The 25,592-nt window shown below is 40.5% G+C and overlaps 1 protein-coding gene across 7 annotated transcripts in view; it reads right to left on the reverse strand.

The window, feature by feature from the left end:
• The window catches only part of PIGN (phosphatidylinositol glycan anchor biosynthesis class N), a 102,804-nt gene that overhangs the window by 21,032 nt on the left and 56,180 nt on the right, over positions 1 to 25,592 (reverse strand). For 6 of the 7 annotated variants that reach the window (XM_055417479.2, XM_088833421.1, XM_055417478.2 and 3 more), the window contains 10 exons: positions 24,591 to 24,699; positions 22,127 to 22,235; positions 19,674 to 19,776; positions 14,278 to 14,377; positions 12,318 to 12,404; positions 9,288 to 9,343; positions 8,669 to 8,744; positions 6,841 to 6,914; positions 4,201 to 4,243; positions 1,931 to 1,983 (listed from right to left, as the gene is read on the reverse strand). In XM_055417479.2, coding sequence (XP_055273454.2) covers positions 1,931 to 1,983; positions 4,201 to 4,243; positions 6,841 to 6,914; positions 8,669 to 8,744; positions 9,288 to 9,343; positions 12,318 to 12,404; positions 14,278 to 14,377; positions 19,674 to 19,776; positions 22,127 to 22,235; positions 24,591 to 24,699 — 810 coding nt within the window. Of the gene's footprint in view, positions 1 to 1,930; positions 1,984 to 4,200; positions 4,244 to 6,840; positions 6,915 to 8,668; positions 8,745 to 9,287; positions 9,344 to 12,317; positions 12,405 to 14,277; positions 14,378 to 19,673; positions 19,777 to 22,126; positions 22,236 to 24,590; positions 24,700 to 25,592 lie in introns of those variants that run through there. The other variant, XR_016036695.1, reaches the window with a different exon arrangement.

Genomic DNA, 25,592 nt, shown 5'->3' on the forward strand with positions numbered 1-25,592 from the left:
CCTTGAAGAAAAAAAAAACCTGCCACGTAAAGATACACCTCAAGCTAGTCAGAGAAAACCAGATCTTTAGTTTGTGTAACATAAATTCATGATGCTGTGAAAAAGTTAACGATGCCCGTCTTCACTTGAGAAGTACATCCTCTTCATTCTTTGGCACTTCCTGAGGCCAAAACCAATATAGGTTCCTCCCACCAAAAAACAAGGGGGTGGCTGCCAGGGTTGGTGGAGGTGGAGGAGTAGTTTTTTGCAAGAGGAAACAGTTATGGAGGTGGACGTTAATGACAGCTGTATAACAACGTGAATGCACTTAGTGCTACCGGAGTCTTCACTGAAAAGAGTTAAGATGGGAAACCTTATATTCAGTTCAGCCGCTCAGTCGTGTCCGACTCTCCGCGACCCCATGAATCACAGCACGCCAGGCCTCCCTGTCGTAACCTTATATTATGTATGTGCGTGCTGTCGCTCAGTTGTGTCCAACTCTTTGTGACCCCGTGGGCTGTAGCCCACCAGGCTCCTCCGTTCATGGGATATCCCAGGCAAGAATACTGGAGTGGGCTGCCATTTCCTTCTCCAATATTATGTATATTTGGCTACAATTAAAAATAATATATAAAGTATCACATGTAAAAATGCTACCTTTTGTCAGGATATTTTCCAAACAAAATTCTGACCTGTATCTAAACTTAAATTATGAAGAGAGTAAGGAGAGGTGTGTCAAACACAAGAAACACTCTGAAGGATAAAGAAAGAGAACTGCAGAGTAATATCAATAATAGTAGTTTCCACTTATTGGAGTGTACCTGATGCCAGGCACTATGCTAAATGCTTTATATAGGTTAATTCATTCAAAACGACTACAAGAGACAGGAAGATTAGACATGTCAAGTCAGTTGCTGACAGGCTCACAGCTGCAGAGTGGGAAAAACAGATCAACCCCAGGAGGTCTGGTTTAAAGCCCCTGCTCTGACCCACTACCTGTCTGGCCAGTCTGGGGTCACAGGGTGGTGAGGAGGACACGTTCAGACTTCCCTAAGCTGCAGGCTTAAGAGACTAATGAGACAAAATGAACGGCCTACGGCGCACCCTTTATCTGCCGAGCACAGCAGGAAGGAGAGACTCCCAGAGGCTGGCTGCAGAGGGAGGCAGACTGTCTGTAGACACCAGGGCGGACACGCCTGAGCGGCCTCAGAGGGAGGAACCGAGGGGAGGACGTGTGAGCCAGGGTCTCGTCCCAGCACACAACTCCTGGCTGAATAAATACCGAGTGAAGAAACAAAATTCGCCTGTAGAAATGTATTCTATCTCTGACTGCATCTGAAAACAGACCGGCAAAAGAATCAACCTCACTTTCTTCCCCTCAAAGAAAAGACATTTAACAGACTGTGGGCATCCTCGATGTTCAAATCACAATAGGGAGGTAACTGACTTTTTGTTCAGATTATACTTGAAGGAATGCTGTTACAGGGACCCCGCGTTGAAATGTCCCCACGCTGAAGATTCCAGGAGGCGTATGATGGCCGCCTGAAAGGTGAACTGCAGCAGAAAACTCACACTGCGACCTGACGAGCTCCACTGTCGTCGAGCCAGACTGAGAGATGAGAAGGCAGGCGCCGCGGTGAGCCCCTGAAGGCCCAGGTTCAAGCAGCGGTCCATGCACCTGCCTGCTGCCCTGCCTTCCTCTCAGACCCCACCTGCCTTCACAGCATCCCTGGAAAACACCTGGTAACGTGCTGACGCAAGAACTGGAGGGATGGGTCTCACCTCTGACGGCCAAAAGTCACTGCTGCTTGCGACGCTTGCTTGCTTCAAGAATCAAGTTACTTCTTGATTGAGACTGAGATACAAGCTACTTCTTTTTTTAACTGCAGTCTTAAGAATTCTACACCATATATAGATATTCTATACTATACATAGTGAATGTATACTATACCTTGTTCCAATATCAAGCCAGCTGCCATAATCTTTGATCAAGAAGAAAAAGTGCTATAAAACAAAACAAGATAGGGCCCCATTAAAAACAAAGGCTATACAGAGTCAGTCTAAAAACAACGCTGTTTTAGGACTGTGTCTTTCAGATTTCCCTCAGAACCGCTATCTGACTGGAATCAGTAAGAATACGCCTTTTATTGAAATTTTTGCTTGGACTAAAATGAGAAATAGCCTAAAAGCCAGAAACAGCATCTCCATTTATTCACATAAACACAAAAGTGACATCGGTGAATAACTAGAAAGAAAACCCAGCCAATATTAATAAAATAACTAAATGATACCAAGGATCACAGTGAACAGAAGCCATATTGTCTAATCATCAACAGACGTTTCCCAACAGTTTATCCTGCAGATATACTCTTTCAGGAGCTTTACAATCTAGTGGCTGATTCAGTCAAGCGATCAGGCGTGTGTGCTGGGTGTGTGTGTGCGTGAGATGGGTGCTGTCACTGCAAGTACAGGCGAGGAGGAAGGGGCGAACCCCAGGTAGGGCGAGAGGGAAGGCTGAACCAACAAGAACTCTAAATGTCTAAGTGACAAGTCAGGGGTGGAGGGGAGGCTGGGGAGGTCAGAGGAGGAGCGTGTTCTGATAGAGGGGTGGCTGTAAGGGCATCAGGAGTCCACGGACAGGCTGAGTCTAGGAAACCAGGGCCGAGGAAGGCACTGCCCTGGGCATGAGCAGCATCTCGCCCACATGTGGCTCTCTACGCTAAACTCAGCAGTCTGATCCTTCATATAAAATTAACCAGAGCATTTAAACTCACTTCTGTTAACACGTCTTTGCCTCTCTGCCACTCTGTGAGCAAACCTGAAAGCCCATTTGTCCTGACGTTATGTGTGGTTCGTGTCAGGGATACTTCCAGTTCAATACAACACAAAAATGCTCTCCTCTGAACCAAGTGACTAGGGCTCTGATTTGGGAAGCTGTCCTAACAGCCCCGTCTCCTCCAACACAAGAAGGTGACTAGTGAAGAGGGACCCTTCTCTAAAGAGAGGGCCGGCCTTGGCCATCAGCTACTACAGGGCATTAGCAGGTCCTCCCTGACAGGAGCCTTTTGCCTCGGGGACTTCAGCCACTGGACGGTCTAATCCTGTCATTTATGTTCAGGGCTCTGGGTCGGGTGTTATCAGTTCCACCTCCAAAAGGGCTGGAGATGAAAGACAGCCATGGGAATGTGACTGAGCCCCAGTAAAAAGTCTGGCCGTCACGGCTCTGCCGAGCGCTGTTGCTGTCAATGCGGGGGAGCCCAGCTGTCCCCACGCCACGGGGCAGGAGGCCAGCACTCCACCACGGGACCCTGCTGGACTCTGCCCTCAGCACACCTTCCCTCGGCTCATCTGCATCTGCTCCTTCCACTGTTAACGGGCTTCCCTGCTGGCTCAGACGGTAAAGAATCTGCCTGCAGTGCTGAAGACCCAGGTTCGATCCCCGGGTTGGGAAAATCCCCTGGAGAAGGGAATGGCTATCCACTCCAGTATTCTTGCCTGAAGAATTCCCATGGACAGAGGAGCGTGGTGGGCTATAGTCCATGGGGTTGCAAAGAGTTGGACACGACTAACGCTTCTCCCTGTAACAAGTCACACTTGTGAATATTAACAGTCTTCAGTGAATGCTCTGAGTCCATTCAGTGAATGATCAAACCTGAGGGTAGTGAGGGGAACCTCCTGAACTTGTTGGTATAAAACAGGGTTCTATCTGTTCATACACTACGTGTAAGAGGCCCAGCTACCTGTCCCTCTCTAGAACTCGTTATGAGAGCTGTGGTCTTGATAATATTATCCTGTTTCCCTTCCTTCTCCCCACTCTTTTTCCCTTTCTTTTTCAATCTGACTGAAAGGTTAAAAATCAACTTTTCAAGTAGGAAAATGATATATTACCTGAATCTAAAGTTAGCTCTTTATATGTTATCTTCCTATGGAAGTTAACACCTAACTTCCTATGGAAGTTAATACAATGCACCATAGAAGAGTATGTATAAAATACAGATTCTAATAAATCAAGTTAGATGATTTCTGATACCCTAAGAAGAACATTCTTACTGCATTGAAAGTGAAAAAAAAAAAGAAAGTAATTTATGTGTAACTATGCCAGCACTTATAACTCAGTACCTAAAGAGTTTATATACAGAAATGCACTCATATTTCACTTGATTAAATTAACTTCTTTAGCTTCTCAATCTTATTTATATTGAATATCCAGTAATGTCTTACCAAAGCCATGATGTCTGATATGTTGATAACCATGAGGAAAAGACTGGAAAAAAATAAATAAAAAAATACATGTAACACAGCGGGCACATTTTAAAAGGATATTAAAATCAAAATTAGGATAATCAAATGACCTAACATTCTAGTATTAGTATTTCTGCTTCTGAAAATGCATTTGACAAAAGCTCTTTTCACATTATCATGGACTCCTGTCCCACAGTGATGGCCTAGACTTCAAAAATGTTACTTAACATTTTGAATATTTATTTCAAGTATATGAAAGGGACATGAATTATGATTTTTTAATTAAGCTTTTTATTTTAGATAATTACAGATTCACATGTAATTGCAGAAATGACACAGAGGGAGCCCATGTACCCTCTTCTTCTCCAACACTCTTGAGAGTCCCTTGGATGCAAGGAGATCCAACCAGCCCATCCTAAAGGAGATCAGTCCTGGGTGTTCATTGGAAGGACTGATGCTAAAGCTGAAACTACAATACTTTGGCCTCCTGATGAGAAGGGCTGACTCATTTGAAAAGACCCTGATGCTGGCAAAGATGAGGGTGGGAGGAGAAGGGGACGACAGAGGATGAGATGGTTGGATGAATGGCATCACCAACTTGATGGACGTGGGTTTGGGTGGACTCTGGGTGATGGACAGGGAGGTCTGGCGCGCTGCGGTTCATGGGGTCGCACAGAGTCGGATGCAACTGAGCGACTGAACTGAACTGCGTCTCAAGTTAAAATTACTACACACACACACTGATGAGTCTTCTATTTCTTGTCCCACATGTGCCAAGCACTTCTTGAAAGAAAGTGAAAGTGAAATCGTTTAGTCGTGTCTGACTCTTTTCGACCCCATGGACTTCAGCCTACCAGTCTCCTCTGTCCATGGGATTTTCCAGGCAAGAATACTGGAGTGGGTTGCCATTTCCTTCTCCACAAGCTCTTCTTATTTCGACTTTAATTAAAAGTCCTTTAAAACTTGCGTTCACTAACAGAGATACAGGAAAGCACATGTCTGTCACTTCACTAGTTTTTTATTTTTTCTTTAATTGCATATAAGTCACTATTTTCTAGGTGGTATTGACAAGGTATAAGTGTTTTTAATATTAAATTCAAGTAAAAATCCTGCAAAAATATACTAAATTAGACTAGAAATAAGATTTCTACTATTTTTAAACAGTGGAAGAAAACCTTTTTTTAAAAAATTATTATGGCATACACATAATAATATGCTATACTCAATTCTAGCCTAAATTCATCAAGAGAACATGCAAATTTATTCTAACATTCATTATTTCTTTCAGTATTGAATATTCCAGTTTGATTAAAGAACAATAAAACTGCTAGGAAACTACTTATTTATCTCAAGTGTCTTTCAGAAAGCCTGATCAGTCCTGTGCAGATGAAACAATTTCATTGCTTCAAAAGAGCAAACAGTTGAGTTGACAGCTTCTCTTCCAGAGTCTTTGATTACTTAATACATTGACTGTTTCACAAATTCCTAGAAACTCAGAAACAATACTTCCTGTTCCATTTGTCAAAAATGTAGTAATCAAGAATGAGAAACTACATAAATTAGGGACATGTAGAAGCTAATTTCAACCCATATAAAATGACATAATGTTATAACACATTTATCTAATACACATTTATGAACGAATCCAAAAGAAAACAGAATGATATCATCTGGAGTTGTAGGCACAGCTATATCTACAATGAACAAGTTACTAACTACAAGAATTTAACATATTTTATAGTTTTCTGGGGGGGGTTACAGTGTCAAGACTTTATTTTTTTGGGCTCCAAAATCACTGCGGATGCTGACTGCAGCCATGAAATTAAAAGATGCTTACTCCTTGGAAGGAAAGTTATGACCAACCTTGATAGTATATTAAAGAGCAGAAATATTACTCTGCCAACAAAGGTCCATCTAGTCAAGGCTATGCTTTTCCAGTGGTCATGTATGGATGTTAGAGTTGGACTGTGAAGAAAGCTGATCGCCGAAGAATTGATGCTTTTGAACTGTGGTGCTGGAGAAGACTCTTGAGAGTCCCCTGGACTGCAAGGAGATCCAACCAGTCCATTCTAAAGGAGATCAATCCTGGGTGTTCACTGGAAGGACTGATGCTAAAGCTGAAACTGCAATACTTTGGCCACCTCATGCGACGAGTGGACTCACTGGAAAAAGACTCTGATGCTGGGAGGGATTGGGGGCGGGAGGAGAAGGGGACGACAGAGAATGAGATGGTTGGATGGCATCACCGACTCTCGGAGTTTTGAGTGAACTCCGGGAGTTGGTGATGGACAGGGAGGCCTGGCGTGCTGTGATTCATGCGGTCGCAAAGAGTTGGACACGACTGAGCGACTGAACTGAACTGAGGGGAGGTTCCTCTCTAGTTGGGACAGTATTCTAATAATATTTTATAGTTGAAAAAGCATATTTTTATGTTATATGCTCTAATCAACTATTTCTTTTAACGACTACGCAATTCTGCCTAAAAGGGCGGAACATTTTTTCCCTCATTTTTGTAATAAACAATCTATGTTACAGTATCTTAATAGCAATCACAGAAAGTACCATCAAATGTTTACTTTCATTTCCTAAAAATGAACAAATTCAAAGCATTCATCTTACCTTTTTGAAGATAACTGAGTAGTTAACTGAACAGCTTCAAAAGCACACATCACAAGAACAAAGGGGATTAAAATCTGTTTGAAAGAAAATCAAATGATGCCATGGGTGCCTATAGCATGTGAAGAAATATTCCAATTTCTCAAAATTTATCTGTATTAGTGGAAAGCAAACGCTGAAATAAAATCATGATACCAATGACATAAAGAATAATGATGAAATGAGTTTAGAAATCCACATCAACAGCATAGGTAGTAAAAAGATAATAACAAATACTTCAAATAAAGCCTACTCCGAATATCTGTTTGACTGATCTCGTTATAATAATTAATGACCATGTTCAAATGATCCCAAGAGGGTGTGAAAGGCACATAAGGCCCAAATCAAATTAATTATGAAGCCTGAAGATCTGACTCACAGATCCTTGAACTCATCTGGTTATTTGTCACTACAACTCTGTTAACATGATTTAGCTGCCTAACCGTTGCTTTCTGTGGTTTTATTTCAATACTAATTTACTCCTGATTATAAAATTCATACTCTGTAAAAAAAAAATGGAGAAAGGTATAATAAAATTTATATTGGCTGAAAAAAAATCTATAAGCCAGAAATAACATCATTAATATTTTGAGATAGTGTTTTCCAATGACCAGTTAAAAATAAACACACACGATGCTTAAACAAAGAGGGGAGGGAAAAGATACGGAAAAGAGACGACGTTCACTACTGCATAAGACTCCTGTTCAAGCGAAGGCACATGAGTGAAACAGAGTTCTGAGAGGACTTTCGCTTCCAGCCACATCAGTCAGTAAAAGTGACCAAATACATTTCGTCAGTAAAGCTTACTGAATCAAGCTGGAGATTACAGATCGACCATTTAATGTAAACTTTAGTTTTTCTTTCTTTTTTCTCTTGGTTTTAATTAAAGGCTCATGATATTTAACAGGCTGAGAAAAGAACTACCACCATCAAGAAAAATGTACATAAAGACTAAAGAAACTATTAATACACATTTCAAAATAACAGAGAATGGGACACGAGAAAATGAACATCTTTTTAACATTTCTTAAAATCAGCTTTGCATTTGCGCAGTAGCAAAACAGGATATTCATCCTGTTAAGACACACATACTTTCAACAATTATTACTTATGTGATCTGAATAGGAAGCAATCAGATTTTAGGCAGATACTAGTTCTTGTATTTAAACAAATACATACTAAGTACATAGAATGTGCCAGGCACTATGGTAGAGGGAGTAAGACAAGCTCAATGATCCTAGAGAGAAAGGGAAAGAGTGTGAATTACATTCCACTGGAGACTCTGAACCCCTGGAAAGCTGATAATCTGTCACTACCTTAGAATCCTCAGGACCCGACTGGTGCTGATAAGCCTTCAATGACAAATTTACTGAATGAATAAATCAATTCTAGGTGCACGGATTATGAGAAAAGATGATAATGTGTTGGCAGTCTCGTGGGTGGGGAACATGACTTTGGGGAGCCTTTGATCTTGAGGAGCAAGGCAGTTTTGATTCACCCTTCAGTTCCCAGGCTTTAATCACCTTTGATAGGACTTCCTGGGACTAACAGAGATTCTCTACTTTTTTGAAGTTAAGTGGGCTTAAGACTAAACCAAGAAGATTAATTCTATTTTGGAGAAAAGGCTAAAGCGTCCCCCACTCCCATTCAGCAGTGTCTGAGAAGGCGTCTACTTTCAAGCTACTTAACTCTGCCACTTCATAATCTTAATGTCACATGTCACATGATCTTCATGGGACAATGAGTTCATAATCTTAATTACTCAGTATCTTAAGAAAAGAAGAAAACCAACCTTCCACATTATCAGGGCTCCCATCTTGAAAGGACTAAACACGGTCAGAAAGCAGTAGACGGAGGAAAGGTCAAAGCTAAGGAATCAACAACAAGAAAAGGGATTTTAGAATTCACATTATTGCAACTTGAATGTTCTTCTGAAAAGGATGTTTAATTTTCTGAAAGCTACTCTTACTATAACACAAGTACACAGTGTATCAAGAATTATTATGGGGGCTTTTCTGGTGGCTCAGTGCTGAAGAATCCACCTGCCAACGCAGGAGACACAGGTTTGATCCCTGATCCGGGAAGATCCTACCGGCTGTGGAGCAACTGCGTGTGCAGTGGAGCCTGGGAGCGGCAGTGTGCCCACGAGCCACAGCCAGCAGAGAGGAGCCCCCTGCAACCCGAGAAAGCCCGCATGCGCAACAAAGACCCAGTGCAGCCCGAAGTAAAGAAATAAATATTTTCTTAAGAGTCATTACAAAGTCAGTAAAATGAATGAGATAGACTTGTATGTGCCAATATGTACCAATTTCCAAAATACATCCTTCGGCATAAAAAGCAAGAACAAAATCCCTAATTTGTATATTTTCTGGTTTTACATATATATGTATACAGTTTTTATTTAAAATTACCTGTTAACAGAAGCTATATTTCCAGTTCCAAAAAATGCTGTCACTAAGAAGAAAACCTAAATAGAGTTAAAGGAAATGCCAAAACAAGTCAGATTCCATAAAAGTTCCTTTTCATTTAGAGAAGACGTATCTATTCTACCATGAGGGTAATTTGCTTTCTCTTCTTGTACATTTGGTGGTAAACTGCTGAAAATGAGTGTTCTACCATGTTTCCTTGTGAACGCACTTGGAAAGAACCAGGCTGAACAAGCAACATACTAACAACAGCAAGGCCTGGGAGCCACACTCCCTTGTCCGCCAGTCACCTTGGGAAGGTTACTATTTTCCTCCCCTCTCACATAAGCGTTGGATTATTGTTATCAGTAGCTGGCAGCTAAAGATTAAAAAAAGAAGTGATAGACTTCTTCAGCAGAAACACAGTTTCAGTTCATATATGCTCGCTGGGTCCACTATACATGAAATGTGCCAGGTTCTTTGGGAGGCTCAGGAAGAAATAAGATGCCATGTTTTAAAAGAATGCAATTAGAGGATGAGAAAGTGCTAAACATCTTTTTGACATTTCTTCAACTTATATTTGTAATAGTGCAGTAATGAAAAGTAGATATTAGTTTTATTGGTGTCTAAGAACTGACTGCTAGTAAAGCATTTGAAACAGTGTTTGGTCCCCTGAACCAAATTATTTGCTTGATAAATGGTAGTTACTTTTTTATTATTATAGACACATACACAAAAGTGGTACAGAAGCAGTGAAGAGGAAGCATGAATCACGACAAATTTCACTGAAGAAGTGCTATTTGAGTTGGTGACTTGAGCCTTAAATGCATTCATGGTTCTATGCAATCAACCAATTAACTAACCAACCAATATTTATCACATAGTATGTCAGGGCAGAGCTAGGCACTAAGAATATAATTATAAATAAAACAGTATAAAGTGCTCATAAGGTAACTAAAATTTTGATGATAGGGAGAAGTAGGTAAGATTCATTAAAGGTAAACAATGGGAAAATAAGGGTAAGAAAGAAGCGTACAGAAAGATGAAGGAAGAAACACAGATTGGTGGCATATTAATAAAAAGCCTTGAACTTTACTGTGGAGACGTTGAAGAGTTAGCAAGCATTTTCAGTGAGTGATACAAACAAGAAATATCAACAACAGTGAGATATTCGATCAGGGAGACTAATAATTAGAGGCAGGAAATTCAATTATGAAGCTCTTTTAATTGTCTGTATGTTGGGGACCAGGACAGTCTGCACTGGTGTTGTCAGAGTGGAAATGGAGGAGGGAAACCGTGGGACCTTGGTCAGGGGCTAGTTAAATATGACAACAAGCGTGACGGCCTGCGAGGCTGGAGCACGAGATGAGGGCGGCAGAGACTGGCGATGGAGAGGGGTGGGCAGTCGTCAGTCAGTGTGGACGTGTATTTGGTGACGCCCAGCAGGATGTGGTGGAGCTGGTGGTAAAGAACCCGCCTGCCAATGCAGGAGACATAAGAGACGTGGGTTCGATTCCTGGGTCAGTAAGACAGCACGGCAATCCACTCCAGTATTCTTGCCTGGAGGATCCCATGGACAGAGGAGCCTGGTGGGCTACAGACCATGCGGTCGCAAGGAGTCGGAGACGACTGAAGCGACATGGGCACGCACGCAGGTGGCAGGAACGGCAGTCATGTGACTCCAGAGGTCAGGGCTGGAGAGGGCGGTCTCAGAGGTGCCTGTGCAGAGGCATCAGTCAAAGCTATAGGAGAGGTGACACTACGCAGGCACGTTTAGAGGAGAAGGTTAACGACAGAGCTCAGAGGAAAAGCATGCATTGTTCAAGAGCAAAGGAAGAGTGAGTTTGGAAAACAGAGGTGGTATAGAATCTGAGAAGAGAACCTGGATCGCGTTCTGGAGGACAGAGGAAAAGAAAGAAATCAACTGCGGTGAACACTGTAAGAGTGGTCAGGTGAAACCAAACCAAACCAAACAGGAGACTGTGCGATCAGGAAGGGCCTGCAGACCAGGAGAGGACGTCAGCACAGCCAGGACAAGCATCAGACTCACCATCTAGGCTGCAGAGATCGCACGTAAATGGGCAGGAAATGGGAGCAGCAGGGAGCTAGGGTGTAAACGCAAGGGACAGATGAAGGGTAACTGAGGAGGAGGCAGGGCTCAGCGGAAGAAGCTTCTTATTAGCAGAGGCTGAGTGGAGGGAGTCGGCAGACAGAAAGCCAAAGTGAGAGTGAAGGCAGCAGGCAGAGGGGAGGAGCACTGATCTCCTGGGCCGCAACGGTCCAGGCTCCACTGTTTCCCTTCAGAGGATGAAGGCAGCAGGCAGAGGGGAGGAGCACTGATCCCCTGGGCCTCAGTGGTCCAGGCTCCACTGTGTCCCTTCAGAGGATGAAGGCAGCAGGCAGAGGGGAGGAGCACTGATCTCCTGGGCCGCAACGGTCCAGGCTCCACTGTTTCCCTTCAGAGGATGAAGGCAGCAGGCAGAGAGGAGAAGCACTGATCCCCTGGGCCTCAGTGGTCCAGGCTCCACTGTGTCCCTTCAGAGGATGAAGCCAGCAGGCACAGGGGAGGAGCACTGATCCCCTGGCCCGCAACGGTCCAGGCTCCACTGTGTCCCTTCAGAGGAGGTCCTCCCAATGGACACCTTGAAGCCGGGCAGCTCGCCTTCCAAAGCGAGGCGGTATTCCATTACATCATCTTTCAAACTTCTAACGCTAACAGCTGTCACACAGCAGTGCCTCTAAGGTGATCCGGCAACCTTGGGAGACACGCTATATGCGTATCGTGTGAAGTACACATAAAAACATGCAAACCTAGCACATTTGCCTGTGGTAGCATTCTTTATGCTTTTCTAGTTTCAGAAGTCATCTGAAGTGCAATCTGTATTAGAAAACTGTGTCTGGGAGGGTGAAACAGCCTCCAAGGTTAACGCCACGGTCAAGCGACAGGTGGAAACCGCACCCCCGCTCCCCAGCACTTCTCGTTCCATGAAACAGGAGGCGGCAGCGCCTTAAAACAAAACCCCACAGAAAGGATACAAGGAAAAAGGCCCTGCGGATGTCATCCAGGTAGAGGTCTCGACACTGGGCTACGTCAGAATTACAGGTGAACTGGATGGCGGAGACCTGTGGGATGAGGAGAAAGGTGACCGCGCCGCCCTTCCACCCGCCAGGGCAGACTTCCCGTCTCAGCGACTGCAGCGAGGGAGGCAGCCGGCACTGACACAAAAAATAAGAAACCTCTTCCTGCAGCCAATTTCGCGTAATAAAATCCTCCAAGGCAAAACACCTTGTTAATAACACACTGAACAGAGTGGCAGCACTGCCGCACGTGTAAGCAAAGGGAGCACTGGGGTTCTCCTATCCTGTATAAATGCGTCACTTTAACATCACTATTATAATCCTTCCCTTTTCTAACACCTGATTTCTCAGTGTTCTGATCTTCCCAAACTCAAGTATGGGAAGATATTAAAAAGCACTGATAAACTAAATATTTATCTGTATAAATAAGTAAAATATTTCTGTCCTGCGAAAATAGAAAGTCTCCCAATTCCAACAAGATGGGTGCGCTCTTGCTTAACCCCCCCTGCCCCCACGAAACAAAAACTCGTGGACAAGTTTAAAGGGTCTCCCAATTCCAACAAGATGGGTGCGCTCTTGCTTAACCCCCATCGCCCCCACGAAACAAAAGCTCGTGGACAAGTTTAAAGGGTCTCCCAATTCCAACAAGATGGGTGCGCTCTTGCTTAACCCCCATCGCCCCCACGAAACAAAAGCTCGTGGACAAGTTTAAAGGGAGACTTCCCCTATCTCCCACTGCCCATGTAATTTTCTACTAAGTTCGGAAGATGCTTTAATCCTCCTCTTTAGAAAAAGACATATCTTTCAGTTAAAATATAGAATTTAAAAAATAACACAATGAGCCTTATTTTTAATTTAATAATATTTAGTTATTAAAATACTGAATATTTAATACTAAAGACACTCTGATCATTTACTTGAATCTAATCAAAATTACTTTTTATGTATTGTTTTAATATTCCAGGGCTGGAAGTTTAAAACCAGTAATTAATAATATTTCAATAAAGTTTCTTTATCGAAATTATTTATTCTAAATCATCAAGTACCCTTTGCGAACTCAACTAGAACCAGTTAAGGATGAATCAATGGATCAACTCTGAAATTTTCCTGCAGCATTCATTTTATCTGACCTCAGTAAAATTGTAAATATTCTATCATCAATTTCTTATAATTATCTTCAGTTCTGAATTAAGGGCAAGAGATATCAATCAACTCTCCAGCTCAGCATGATAAGGGTACTCTTAATATTTGGTTGACTTTTAGCCAATTCAAAGGACATTATATTGAATAAACAGTCTAAAATTTGGACTGAGGCCACATCACTAAGGTGACAAAATAAGCATTTTGGATTAGAATAACTAGAAAGAGAAAAATAACCCTGGGAACACATATTTTACTTCATGATCAAACTCATAAATTGATGTGTGGCAAAATGAAGATTCTTCCAACAAAAATAAATTGAAGGAAAGGAAAATTAAATGTGAAAACAAAAGGAAACAAGATAAATAACATTCTTTGCCCTCTATTCTTTCACTTATATTAATGGCTTTTTACATCAGAGAGTCACAAACAATCTTTAAGAAAAGCCCAATCCATATGTTCATAAAACAATAAAATAATTCTTTTCTAAATGAATATTTCCCTACAAACTGTTTGACTTAATTATTAATATGTTAAGGAGTACATATTTTTAAGTAGAATTTTTTGTTCTGGCTGTGCTCTGTGGCATGTGGAAATCTTAGTTCCCCAACCAGGGATCAGATCCACGCCCCCTGCATTGGAAGCGCAAAGTCTTAACCACTGGACAGCCAGGGAAGTCTTAAGAATTTTTGATGCAATAACATTGCAACTTCCTCATGGGTTTAGAATACGGAATATTTTAGTATTCTCAAATGCAAGAACGATTTTGACAAGCTACCTTCTGTTTACAGGAAGCAGACTGCTGCAGGGTTTCTTGTTCCATGTGTATCCAGATAAACATCAAACATGACAATACCAATGGAAAGAGAGCTTCATACCTGAGGGGTTGGGGGTGGGGGTGGGTGTGAGGGGGCAGAAATGGACAGAAAAAGATTAAGCAAACGCAAACGCAAATTAAAACAACTTTGATAATACTTCTAAGTTACATTATCACAGAATTTAATTTTTTTAGGTTTTCCAGAGGAAGAAAGTAGGAAAAGAAAGCAACATTTAAATATCAACTCCAACACCATCTTTTTTTGAAATTTATCAAAACTTGAGACCATTACATGTTTAAAATCGTAGAGATAGTTAAGTCATTCATAAGGTAAATGTCAGAAGTACACACACAAAGGAAACATCAGACAGAGGCAAAAATTATTAATATAAAGAGAACAGCAAGATAAAAATGGGTATAATACAGGAATACAAACCTCTCAAAAAGAAGAAAAAAGCCTATAAATACACTAAAATACGTTTGACTTTATTGATAACAGATACAGAAGTTAAAAAATAGATTCCACAGCCACTTAAAATATTTACTCATGTTAAAAAAATAATCCAGATAAAAGTATAATAAAAGAATAATTATAAAAGCAAAAGAGATACTTCCTGTAAGGCAATCTAGTACCATGCATCAAGAACCTCAAAATTATTCACATAGTATAAACTAATAATGTTCCTTCTAGGAGTTTACCCTGAGAAAATAATCAGACATATGCACCATGATTCCCACATGAAGACGTTTGTTGTAATACGTTTACAGAAAAGAAAAACGAGAAAACAACCTAATAGTCACAGGGGAGTTTGATTAGATAACATAGAGTACTTCTCGAGGCTGGTGTATAACGTGGAAATTATCATGTGGACAAAGGAGAAATGTTCATGAGATAACACAGTGTCCGATGCTTTTCCTAGTCCTTTTCTGCCTAGTTTAAGGCGTGCTTCCTTTCTGTAATCCCCCAGACACTCTGCACATGCCGGTAGTCATCACACTGCTCTGACCACGTTTACTAACATTCCTTCCCCTGGTCGGGAAAACCTCTGAGCACGCCAGTCTTCTCGCCACACAGGTCCAGCTCGGAAGCATCTGCTGATGAGCTGCTTAACTGGGTGGAGGTTACAAAACAAAATTAAGCAAATCAATCGAAACAAAACAGCCTGCATTTCTCATTCAAGGTTTTCAACTACTGAACTCTAATCCATATGGGCTGGAAGAAGCACAAGCTGGAATCAAGACTGCTGGGAGAAATATCAATAACCTCAGATATGCAGATGACACCACCCTTATGGCAGAAAGTGAAGAAGAACTAAAGAGCCTCTTGATGAAAGTGAAAGAGGAGAGTGAAAAAGTTGGCTTTAAGCTCAACATTCAGAAAACTAAGATCATGTATCCAGTCCCATCATTTCATGGCAAACAGATGGGGAAACAGTGGCTGACTTTATTTTGGGGGCTCCAAAATCACTGCAGATGGTGATTTCACTGCAGCCATGAAGTTAAAAGATACTTCCTCCTTGGAAGGAAAGTTATGACCAAACTAGACAGCATATTAAAAAGCAGAGACATTACTTTGCCAACAAAGATCTGTCTAGTCAAGGCTATGGTTTTTCCAGAGGTCTTGTATGGATGTGAGAGTTGGACTATAAAGAGAGCTGAGCGCCAAAGAGTTGAAGCTTTTGAACTGTGGTGCTGGAGAAGACTCTTGAGAGTCCCTTGGACTGCAAGGAGATTCAATCAGTCCATTCTAAAGGAGATCAGTCCTGAATATTCATTAGAAGGACTGATGTTGAAGCTGAAACTCCAATACTTTGTCCACCTGATGCGAAAAGCTGACTTATTAGAAAAGACCCTGATTCTGGGAAAGATGAAGGCAGGAAGAGAAGGGGACGACAGAGGATGAGAGGTTGGATGGCATCACCGACTCAATGGACATGAGCTTGAGTAAGCTCCGGGAGTTGGTGATGGACAGGGAGGCCTGGCATGCTGCAGTCCATGGATTCACAAAGAACTGGACACGACTGAGCACCTGAACTGAAACATTTTATAATTGCCTGACATTGTAAAATAGAGTCCACATTTTACAAAAGTTTGCACCTGTTACAGACCTGTTCTGTTCTGTTCTGTTCCGTCGCTCAGTCGTGTCCGACTCTTTGCGACCCCGTGGACTGTAGCCTACCAGGCTGTTCCGTCCATGGGATTCTCCAGGCAAGAATACTGGAGTGGGTTACCATTTCCTTCTCCAGGGGATCTTCCCGACCCAGGGATCGAACCTGGGTCTCCCGCATTGGAGGCAGACGCTTTAACCTCTGAACCACCAGGGAAGCCCGTTACAGACCTAGGGTATACTAATTATTCTACTGTATGTCTGTCTGTGTTCAGGATACTAAAAATGTGAAGAGAAACAAGTGCTGCTAATTGAATCAAGGTGAACTTTGAGGATAAAACAAACATGATCTTAAGAAATATTTGTACTTACACGTGAGATTATTCTTTCCTAATACAAACAGCGTTACAGATTTACTTCTTTTCAAAACTATTAAATACAATTTTTGTAAAATGTAGGTGAATAAATCTGATAAAGACTATCTTCTTATGAGACTTTATTTCTTTAGACAACCAATATCTCATATAAAGTCTCTGTACCTGAATTAATAAATGGAAATACCAATAAAATGTCATTATGGGCCCACAGTGTGCTTACTAAGTTAGACTAAGTCAGGACCTGCTTCGTCTGGTCTCTGTGACAACTGAGCAGGGCTGAAAAGACATTCAGCTTATATTACGCTTTGTTAAGCAAAGGGACAATCAAAATTTTGGAAGAACATGTTAAACTTAAGAAACTATTTTCAGGTAATACAATAGCTTCAATTTGCATAAAAATAATCAAATGCTGATTAAAAATGAATTTTCCTTATCCACTTAATCAAGGATGCATTGTTAGAATTTAGAATTTCTATTACTGTACTTTTGTAAAGTAATAAAACTGCATTTCTTTTAAATATCCTAATTCTGACTATTCACAATTATTTACATAGAGAACCCTCTAGGTTGTCCAAAATAGTGATGTGGAACAATAACAGGTAGACTATGTTTTGCAAAACTGATTTGCCATTGAAAAATGTACTAAATGTAATTATTAGACTCCTGTTTCAGCTATCTCTGTTTTAATTTTTTTTTGCAAAGGTAAATATACTTTCTGATGTTGCAAAATATATTTCTTAATACATTCATTAATAAGGTCACACTCATCATTAGTATTCTGATTTCAGACGTGGTTTTTCACTTTTTAGATTTTTTAAAATTAAACATGCTTATGATAATCTGCTTTGGTATCTTTTGACAATGAAACTGATAATTTAAAATACTATAATACTAAAAAATTTTTTTATAAAAGATAAAACACTAATACTTTCCCTAATATAAGTCATATGATTAACTCACTCTATACTATGAAATATTTTTGACTTAAAATTTAACCTTAATTACTCTCCCTTCTTTTATTTCTAATCCAGGAAACCAAATCTATTTCCAGATTTGTTTGTATTTTTGAATCTATACTACATTTCTTTAAACATTTAGATTAAAAGATTTAGATTGCTTTAGAATTTAAAGGTTCAAAAAAGAAAAGGGCTTATCGATCTTTAAGTGACTATGTAGGAGCTGGCACAATATTCTGAACACTCTTAAACACCCACCTCCTAAAGACAACCTCCGAGTGTGATCTTAATGAAACTTGTGTGTTGTCCCAAATGGAGGGTTAGAAATGATTTTATTTTCTACTTTTTTAATCTAGACTAAAACCTTGTGCATATTCTAATTCATATGTACTTTAATGGATTCTGATTATAATTGAAATGCTGCTGCTGCTGCTGCTAAGTCACTTCAGTCGTGTTCGACTCTGTGTGACCCCATAGACAGCAGCCCACCAGGCTCCCCCGTCCCTGGGATTCTCCAGGCAAGAACACTGGAGTGGGTTGCCATTTCCTTCTCCAATGTGTGAAAGTGAAAAGTGAAAGTGAAGTCACTGGGTCATGTCTGACTCGTAGCGACCCCACGGACTGCAGCCTACCAGGCACCTCCGTCCATGGGATTTTCTAGGCAAGAGTACTGGAGTGGCTTGCCATTGCCTTCTCCGATAATTGAACTATTTATCCTGAAATTTCACCAATAAAGGAGAAAAGAGTGAATAGCATTAAGTCTCATTATGTTTATCACTCTTGAGTAAGAATATGCTGATAGACTTCAAGTTCTATTTGAAAACTGAAAATTCTAAGCCTCAAGTCAAGGTGACTGGTGAAAATATCCATGTTGTTCATATTACATCTTCACAGATATGCCCCAGATCAGGTTCTGGGGGAGAAATGAAAAAACAGGTGTGGGGAATTTTGTTAAGAGAAGGAGACTACAAGAACTCCTGGGTTCTAGATCACTTAGGATGTTAGAGTCTACTATGAAAAGATTTTGAGAACATCCCTCTAAAACAGGGATTCTGAAATAGGAGCTATTAGGCTTCCCACAGAATGAACCCATGTCTTGGACATAAAATGGCTTTACAAAATCATATATAAACTATTGATAGATGATAATCTGTTGATTGCACAATGGTGAATCCCTAGGTTTATTCTAATTGAGATCAAGATCCTATATTTGTACTGAATTTTGAAACTGAGTCACGTGCATATTTTTTGCCCTCATAAGGATTTAAGTAAAGATGAAATAAAATTCAAAAGCAAATGAAGAACTCTTTTCTTCAAAGCAGACACGGGGAGTATCATTGTTCTCACTGATTTCTAGAGAATGCTTCAGACTAACCCAAATCAAGCAGTTCTTTTTTGGTTTTACAAGAAAACTTCAGTCTTCAATGAAAATGTATTCTCTAACTTTTAAGAAAATATTCTAAAAGGTTTCTGAATCAAAAGAAATATTTGGACTATGACATATTTAAGGGTAAATATAAAAGAAAATGTATTCAAAAAAGAATGAACAAATCAAAACGCAATTTACAGTGCATGAAAGGAAAGCAACAAAAACTAAAATTTTTATAAGTCATTGTTTGAGATTTAAAGTTCCTCTATAATCTATCAGAACTTTCTAACACTGTATGTAAGCAACATTTTAGCAACTTCAGGAAATAAACAGAAACACAAGTCAACAGGTAATACTCTGAAAACGGTAAGACAAAGAAAACTGAAGAGAACAGATAAACGCATAAACAGTTTTTACAGAGTAAAAATGCTTGCAACGTATTCCTCAAGATTCACGTTTTTCATTTCCAGAGGTTAAATAGTTTGAGAAAGGTCAGTATATCATTTAAAACTTGGTACTAAAAATTAAAATCTTAAAACAGTTCATACCCTGTACTTAGAAGCAGGTAGGTGGACATCGAGGAAAGAAGAATGCTGAACAACCGATCAAAAACCACGGCGGGGCTCAGGAGAGGCACGACGAAGGAGGAGGCTGCAGCAAAACAGGTTTGGGTGGGGTCAGTACGAGGGACAGAGCACAGAGCTTAAAGCACTGAGTAATCTGTTATCACTTACAGCGTTGGCTGCTTGTGCAACATTCAACAGGAAACTATATCTGCCCTGCTCATTTTTGTAAGACACTTAAAACTCCGTATGTTTAATGACATTTCCTCACTTTAACCATATTTTAGTTCAGATTTTTTCAGTGTATATCCTTGCTCTTGCTCACTGTAATAACTCCTAAGAGAATAACTTACCATTTTCTAATGTAAATAATAAAAATAAAAAACATTACTCAAGATTCGGTAACTTTTCTCTTAATTAGACATTTAATTCAAAGACAGAAGTTGCTTTTCCCTAAACTACGCCCCCACTTTCTCCAAGGTTTCCCACTGCGAAGTACTGCATTGAGAGTTACAGCGTGCTACTCAGAAAAGCAGACAGGAGAGAGGGGGTGCACCACCCAAGAGGGCTGTGACAGGAGCAATCCATGTAAGGGAGGTCGTCTTTCCTCTCAGGGTCAGAAAGCTGTCACGTCACGGGGCAGAGCAAATGAACGGGGGCAGGGGTAGTTACAGCTCAGCCAGTGGAGAGTCTGTCTGCGAGGCAGGAGACACTGGTTTGATTTCTGGGTCAGGAAGATCCCCTGAAGAAGGGATAGGCTACCCACTCCCGTATTCCTGGGCTTCCCTGTGGGTTAGACGGTCAAGAATCTGCCTGCAGTGTGGGAGACCTGGGTCCGATCCTCGGGTTGGGAAGATCTCCTGGAGGAGGGCATGGTAACTCACTCCAGAATCCCATGGATTCTGGCAGGCTATAGTCCATGGGGTAGCAAAGAGTCGGACACGACTGAGCAGCTGAGCACAACTAAGCATAAACTTCCCAACCTCTATTTGGAAAGAAAGTGTGCATCATTTCCTAACCCACCTGGTTAAGGTGGCAATATGTGCCATGTTCTACTAGGCTGCATCAGTCAGGTCTGACTCTCTGCAAATGGACTATAACACACCAGGCTCCTCTGTCCATGAGAGTCTCCAGGCAAGAATACTGAAGCGGGTTGCCATGCCCTCCTCCAGGGGATCTTCCTGACCCAGGGATCAAACTTGCCTCTCTTACAGCTCCTGCAATGGCAGGCAGATTCTTTACCACTAGTGCCACCTTTGGAATTAAATGTTTCAGAGAATGAAGGCAGATCCCTTGGGAGGACATCCTGGATGAAAGGCTTATAACTGTTTAACCATGGGGCAAGTCTGTTAACCCATTTAAGCAATCTTTTACTATTCTCAGGGAACAGAATAGCATCAGAACATAGTACCATCTGAACACATTTTTTTTTAATGGAAGAGTAGTCTCTCTATTGTCATACAGAATAAATTAAAATAGTAACTCTAGTAATCAAGATAATTTAAAAGGAAAGGTCTACATAAAGTCCATAAAGAAATAAAGCTCATACAGTGAAAACAGAGTTACATTTGCAAGAGACACTTTTTGTCCAGTTCCATTTTCACAATGACCAAGGTGTTTGGAAAAGGTGCAAATCAAAACTTCGAGAGATACATGCCTGTTTCCTGTTGTATTTTTACACATCTGCTTGGATTTTAAGAGTAATCCAAGGTAAAACACTCCTATCCCTTAATGCTCTTTGTAAGGCAAAGTTCCAACCAACGATTTTTTTTATTAAAATGATAAACAAAAAGTATTTTTAAACAAATAAAGGTTAAACTGCACATCACATCATTCATAGGCATTACAAACTGTCATCTTCTCCTTTTTTTTAATGAAAAATATGGACTTCCAATTTGCTCCTGCCTTCCAACTGGAAGGAAAAGGCTGTCTTTAAATGACATGCTTGCTCCACAAGCACATTCTACAGAGAACTACACAGGAGAACGCTTTGAAACACACAACTGGCTTTATAAATGTGTGATGTGCTGGGAGGTGACTAAGCAATGTTATTTTCAGCAAGGGAAATACAGATAAAATTTAACTGCTTCCTAGTCCCTGAGTAAGAACTGAGAATTTATGAACTGACATGAAACTTCAGCACAGGAATCTCTTCACAAAACTGTCTTCCCTCCTGGAATCACTTTTTACCAGATGTGAATAAATATGCAGCCTTATTATCAAGTCGTAAGTATTCTCTCAGGAATTCTTATTAACACATGAATGCTCACAAGAGTTCTAATTTTCTTTATCAAATTCTAGCAAGAGACAGAAATAATAGGTAGTTATTATTTTCTCACAACAAACTTGTTTCAGTAACAATAATACAGATGTAAATGGATAATTTTAAGATGTACCCTGATGGAAAGTCATCTCATTTGATTTGATTGGCCTCTTACCTAATATTACCCAGCTAGCAATCTGGTTGAGAAGAGGCAGTCCTTGTTTCTTGAGTAGACTATTATGGGTGCCATACACAATGCACATGGAAAACACGGTGCCCAGCATCTGCAAGCAAACACAGAAGACGGAAGCGAGAGAGAAGGCGGTGAGCGGCCGAGTTAAATATTAGAAAGGCACTGAGAAAACTGCCTGAACAACCAGGATCTGGGCAAAACGCTACTGGAACTGGACCAGCTCACCTTCCTGTGGCCAAGACCAAGAGTCGGAATTCCCAGACTAAGCAAAGGTCCTTCCTTTACAAGCATGAATGAGGCGTCTTACACTTTCAAGAGTATTCTGGCATACGTTACCACACTGTTTCTACTTAGGAATACGTTCACAGTCTTGAAGGTTTCTTCGATCATGGGCACGCAGGAGATGGAGCACACGCAGCCTGGTGTGTGCGCCTGAGCGTCTTCCACCTCTGGCCTCACTCACGGTCAGGTCTGCTTACACACTCAGTACCTAGCTGTGGCCTGAGGGGTCACTGGTGCTGAGAAGTCTTTCGGGAGTACATGGAAACTGGTGGAGTTGGTAAACTATGGCTTGTAGGCTGGGGCTTGCTTTTAGAAATACTGTTTTACTTACTGTTGTATAGTCACTCCCACTCACTTACCTATTGTCGATAGCTCCCTTTGCCCTACAATGGTAGAGCTGAAAACTGACAACAGGCTCCACATGGCCCACAAGCCTAAAACAGGTACAATCTAGCTCTTCAGAAAAATGTGTGCTGACCCCTGAATTAGTGGATTAACAGCCAGTTTAAGAAATGAGCTAAACTATGGTTGTGAACCAAGTAAACTCTCTTACAGTTCAGATTAGCAACCTGATCACCAAATCCTGGAGACACATTTAATTTACTCATGTTTTCAGTGAATTAAGGAGGAGAAATGCTGTCAATAAATCTATGACACAATCCTAGGATCCTTTCAGTTGTAAGACACATTCTCATTTCAGATACATTAAAATGTGAAAAGACACAAACCTTCAAATCAAACATATATATACGGTACACAATAGAGGAATGAATGCAAACTAATAAGGTTAGTGGAAGAGGAAATTTTTTTTTAATCAGATTTACCTTGCATTTAGGAGCATTTCTAACAAAGTCCATACGAATTTTAACATGGTATTATTTGTTCCTAAGAGTGAGATGCAGAAACACTCACCTTTGTCAAAATACATTATTACAGGTGAATTTTGTCAAAGCTACTATGGTTTTGTGTAAAGCCAATCAGTGTACCAAATAAAATGAAAAGATATGTTTCAATGGCTTGATAGGATCTTTAACGAAAATATTTCTCTTTTTTATATGTTCTCTGTTGCTCTCCAAGAATGAGTTAACATCTTTCATGTGTTGTATATTTTAATTTTTGAGTGTTCTTGGAACTACTATTATCCCGGCTTTACTCTGAGTAAATTTTTTGAGAAGACTCAGATATGTTTTCTTTTTAATCAATGTTCTAGATGTGGCTTATTTTTTATTGTTTAAAAGGAAAAAAAAAAGTGACTTCCACTCTTATCTACAGTAATCATTTTACAGAATATGACGTCATATAACCTCTTACCACCCTACTGAATATTGTCTCTACTGATTAAAAACAGACAGACTGAAGCTCTATTATTGAACATCACACATCTAGTACAAACCAGAGCTGGCAATTAACTCAATTTGGAAACATCAAGTTCAAAGGTCTTTTCACCACTCCAAAGCCACCAACCAACGTGAAGTTTATTTTCTCCTAGCATGTCATCTGAAGTCTTAAAGTGACTAATCTTCACATAAACATACTCAGCAGCTGCTTTCACTTCAAAGAACTTATTCTTTCCTGACCCCAAAGAGGACAACTCAGGATCTCAGACCAGAAGAAGCCCTTTTCAGTTCAGCTTCTTGGTCAATACCTCTTTAGTTCAGTTCAGTTCAGTCGCTCAGTCGTGTCCGACTCTTTGCAACCCCATGGACCACAGCACACCAGGCCTCCCTGTCCATCACCAACTCCCAGAGTTTACCCACACCAATGTCCATTGAGTCAGTGATGCCATCCAACCATCTCACTCTCTGTCGTCCCTTCTCCTCCAGCCCTCAGTCTTTCCCAGCATCAGGGTCTTTTCCGATGAGTCAGCTCTCTGCATCAGGTGGCCCAAGCTGACTTACACCCCCCTAACCTCCGCTCTCTAGGCACTTAGTGGCGAGGGGGCAGGGGCAGCTACTGTTGACCTTTTTGCTATTTTAGAGAATGTATTTCCTTTATTCCTTCTAGAGAATGTATTTCCATTTAATATCTTAAACTCTCTTCTCAGCTCTTTTTATTGAGTAATAAAAACATGATGGCATCTTAAGAAGGAGATAATTAAATACAACCATAATGTACATTTTAGCATTTCATATATATAATATACTATTGAAAATCTGTAACCCACCTGTAATAGATGTAACACCAGCTCTTCATTTATAAAACTATCTTTTCTTTTTATGACAGATGTTACAACAAACAGGGATAGTAGAAGAACCAGCAAGCCTGCACCCACTCTGTTTTAAAACACAATTCACAACAGAATAGGTAAGTGGCAAATTTACATGGAGACTACTTTTATAATTTCTTTTCCTCTTAGCCTAAGTCCTGTTCAACTGTGTCAACAGTGCTTGAACAGGACAGACAGGGAAAGACTGATGAAAGGAGGGGACGGGTCTTCACAGAGACAAGAGAATCAGAGCAATGGGAAGCAACAAATAAATCAAAATACTTGAACTCATCTTGGCACATGCTGTTTACAGTTTAAAACAACTGCAAAATGTTTTTGCTTAGTAATCAGTAAGGTATGGCTAAGAGAGAATAGTCCTAGAATTCAATACTATTTTTTGAGCTCTGCAAATAAACTGACTTCATAGAATAATTTCTAATTTAGTCCATAATTATTATTCTCACAGAAATGAGAATAATTGTATTAATTTATAGATAACACATACTTTAAAATTAACATATACTTTAAAAATATTGTTGTGGTTTCAGTTAAAAAGAATACCCTCATCTATTAAAGACTGAGTTAGACTGCTAAAAAATTTGCTTCCACAGAGTTCAAAAGATAGTAATGAAGATGATTACATGATTAGAAAATAAGAGAGTAAAAGGTTAAATGAAATAATGATCTTTTAGCTTCCCAAGCAAATACACACACAGCCAATAGATTATATGATAATAATTTAAAATTAAAAACACAGGTAACCAGTTATTTTACAGATTCGTTCAGGATACACTGAGGGGAAATAAACATAAGAGCATCAAGGAGAATTCAAGTAAGGTATAAAGAATTTTCTAACAGTTCAGTTCAGTCGCTCAGTCATGTCCGACTCTCCGCCACCCCGTGAATCACAGCACGCCAGACCTCCCTGTCCATCACCAACTCCCGGAGTTCACTCAAACT

The sequence above is a fragment of the Moschus berezovskii genome, chromosome 28, assembly GCF_049115385.1.
Source record: "Moschus berezovskii isolate FMDL1 chromosome 28, NW_MosBer_1.0, whole genome shotgun sequence".
In the NCBI taxonomy this organism is placed as follows: domain Eukaryota; kingdom Metazoa; phylum Chordata; class Mammalia; order Artiodactyla; family Moschidae; genus Moschus; species Moschus berezovskii.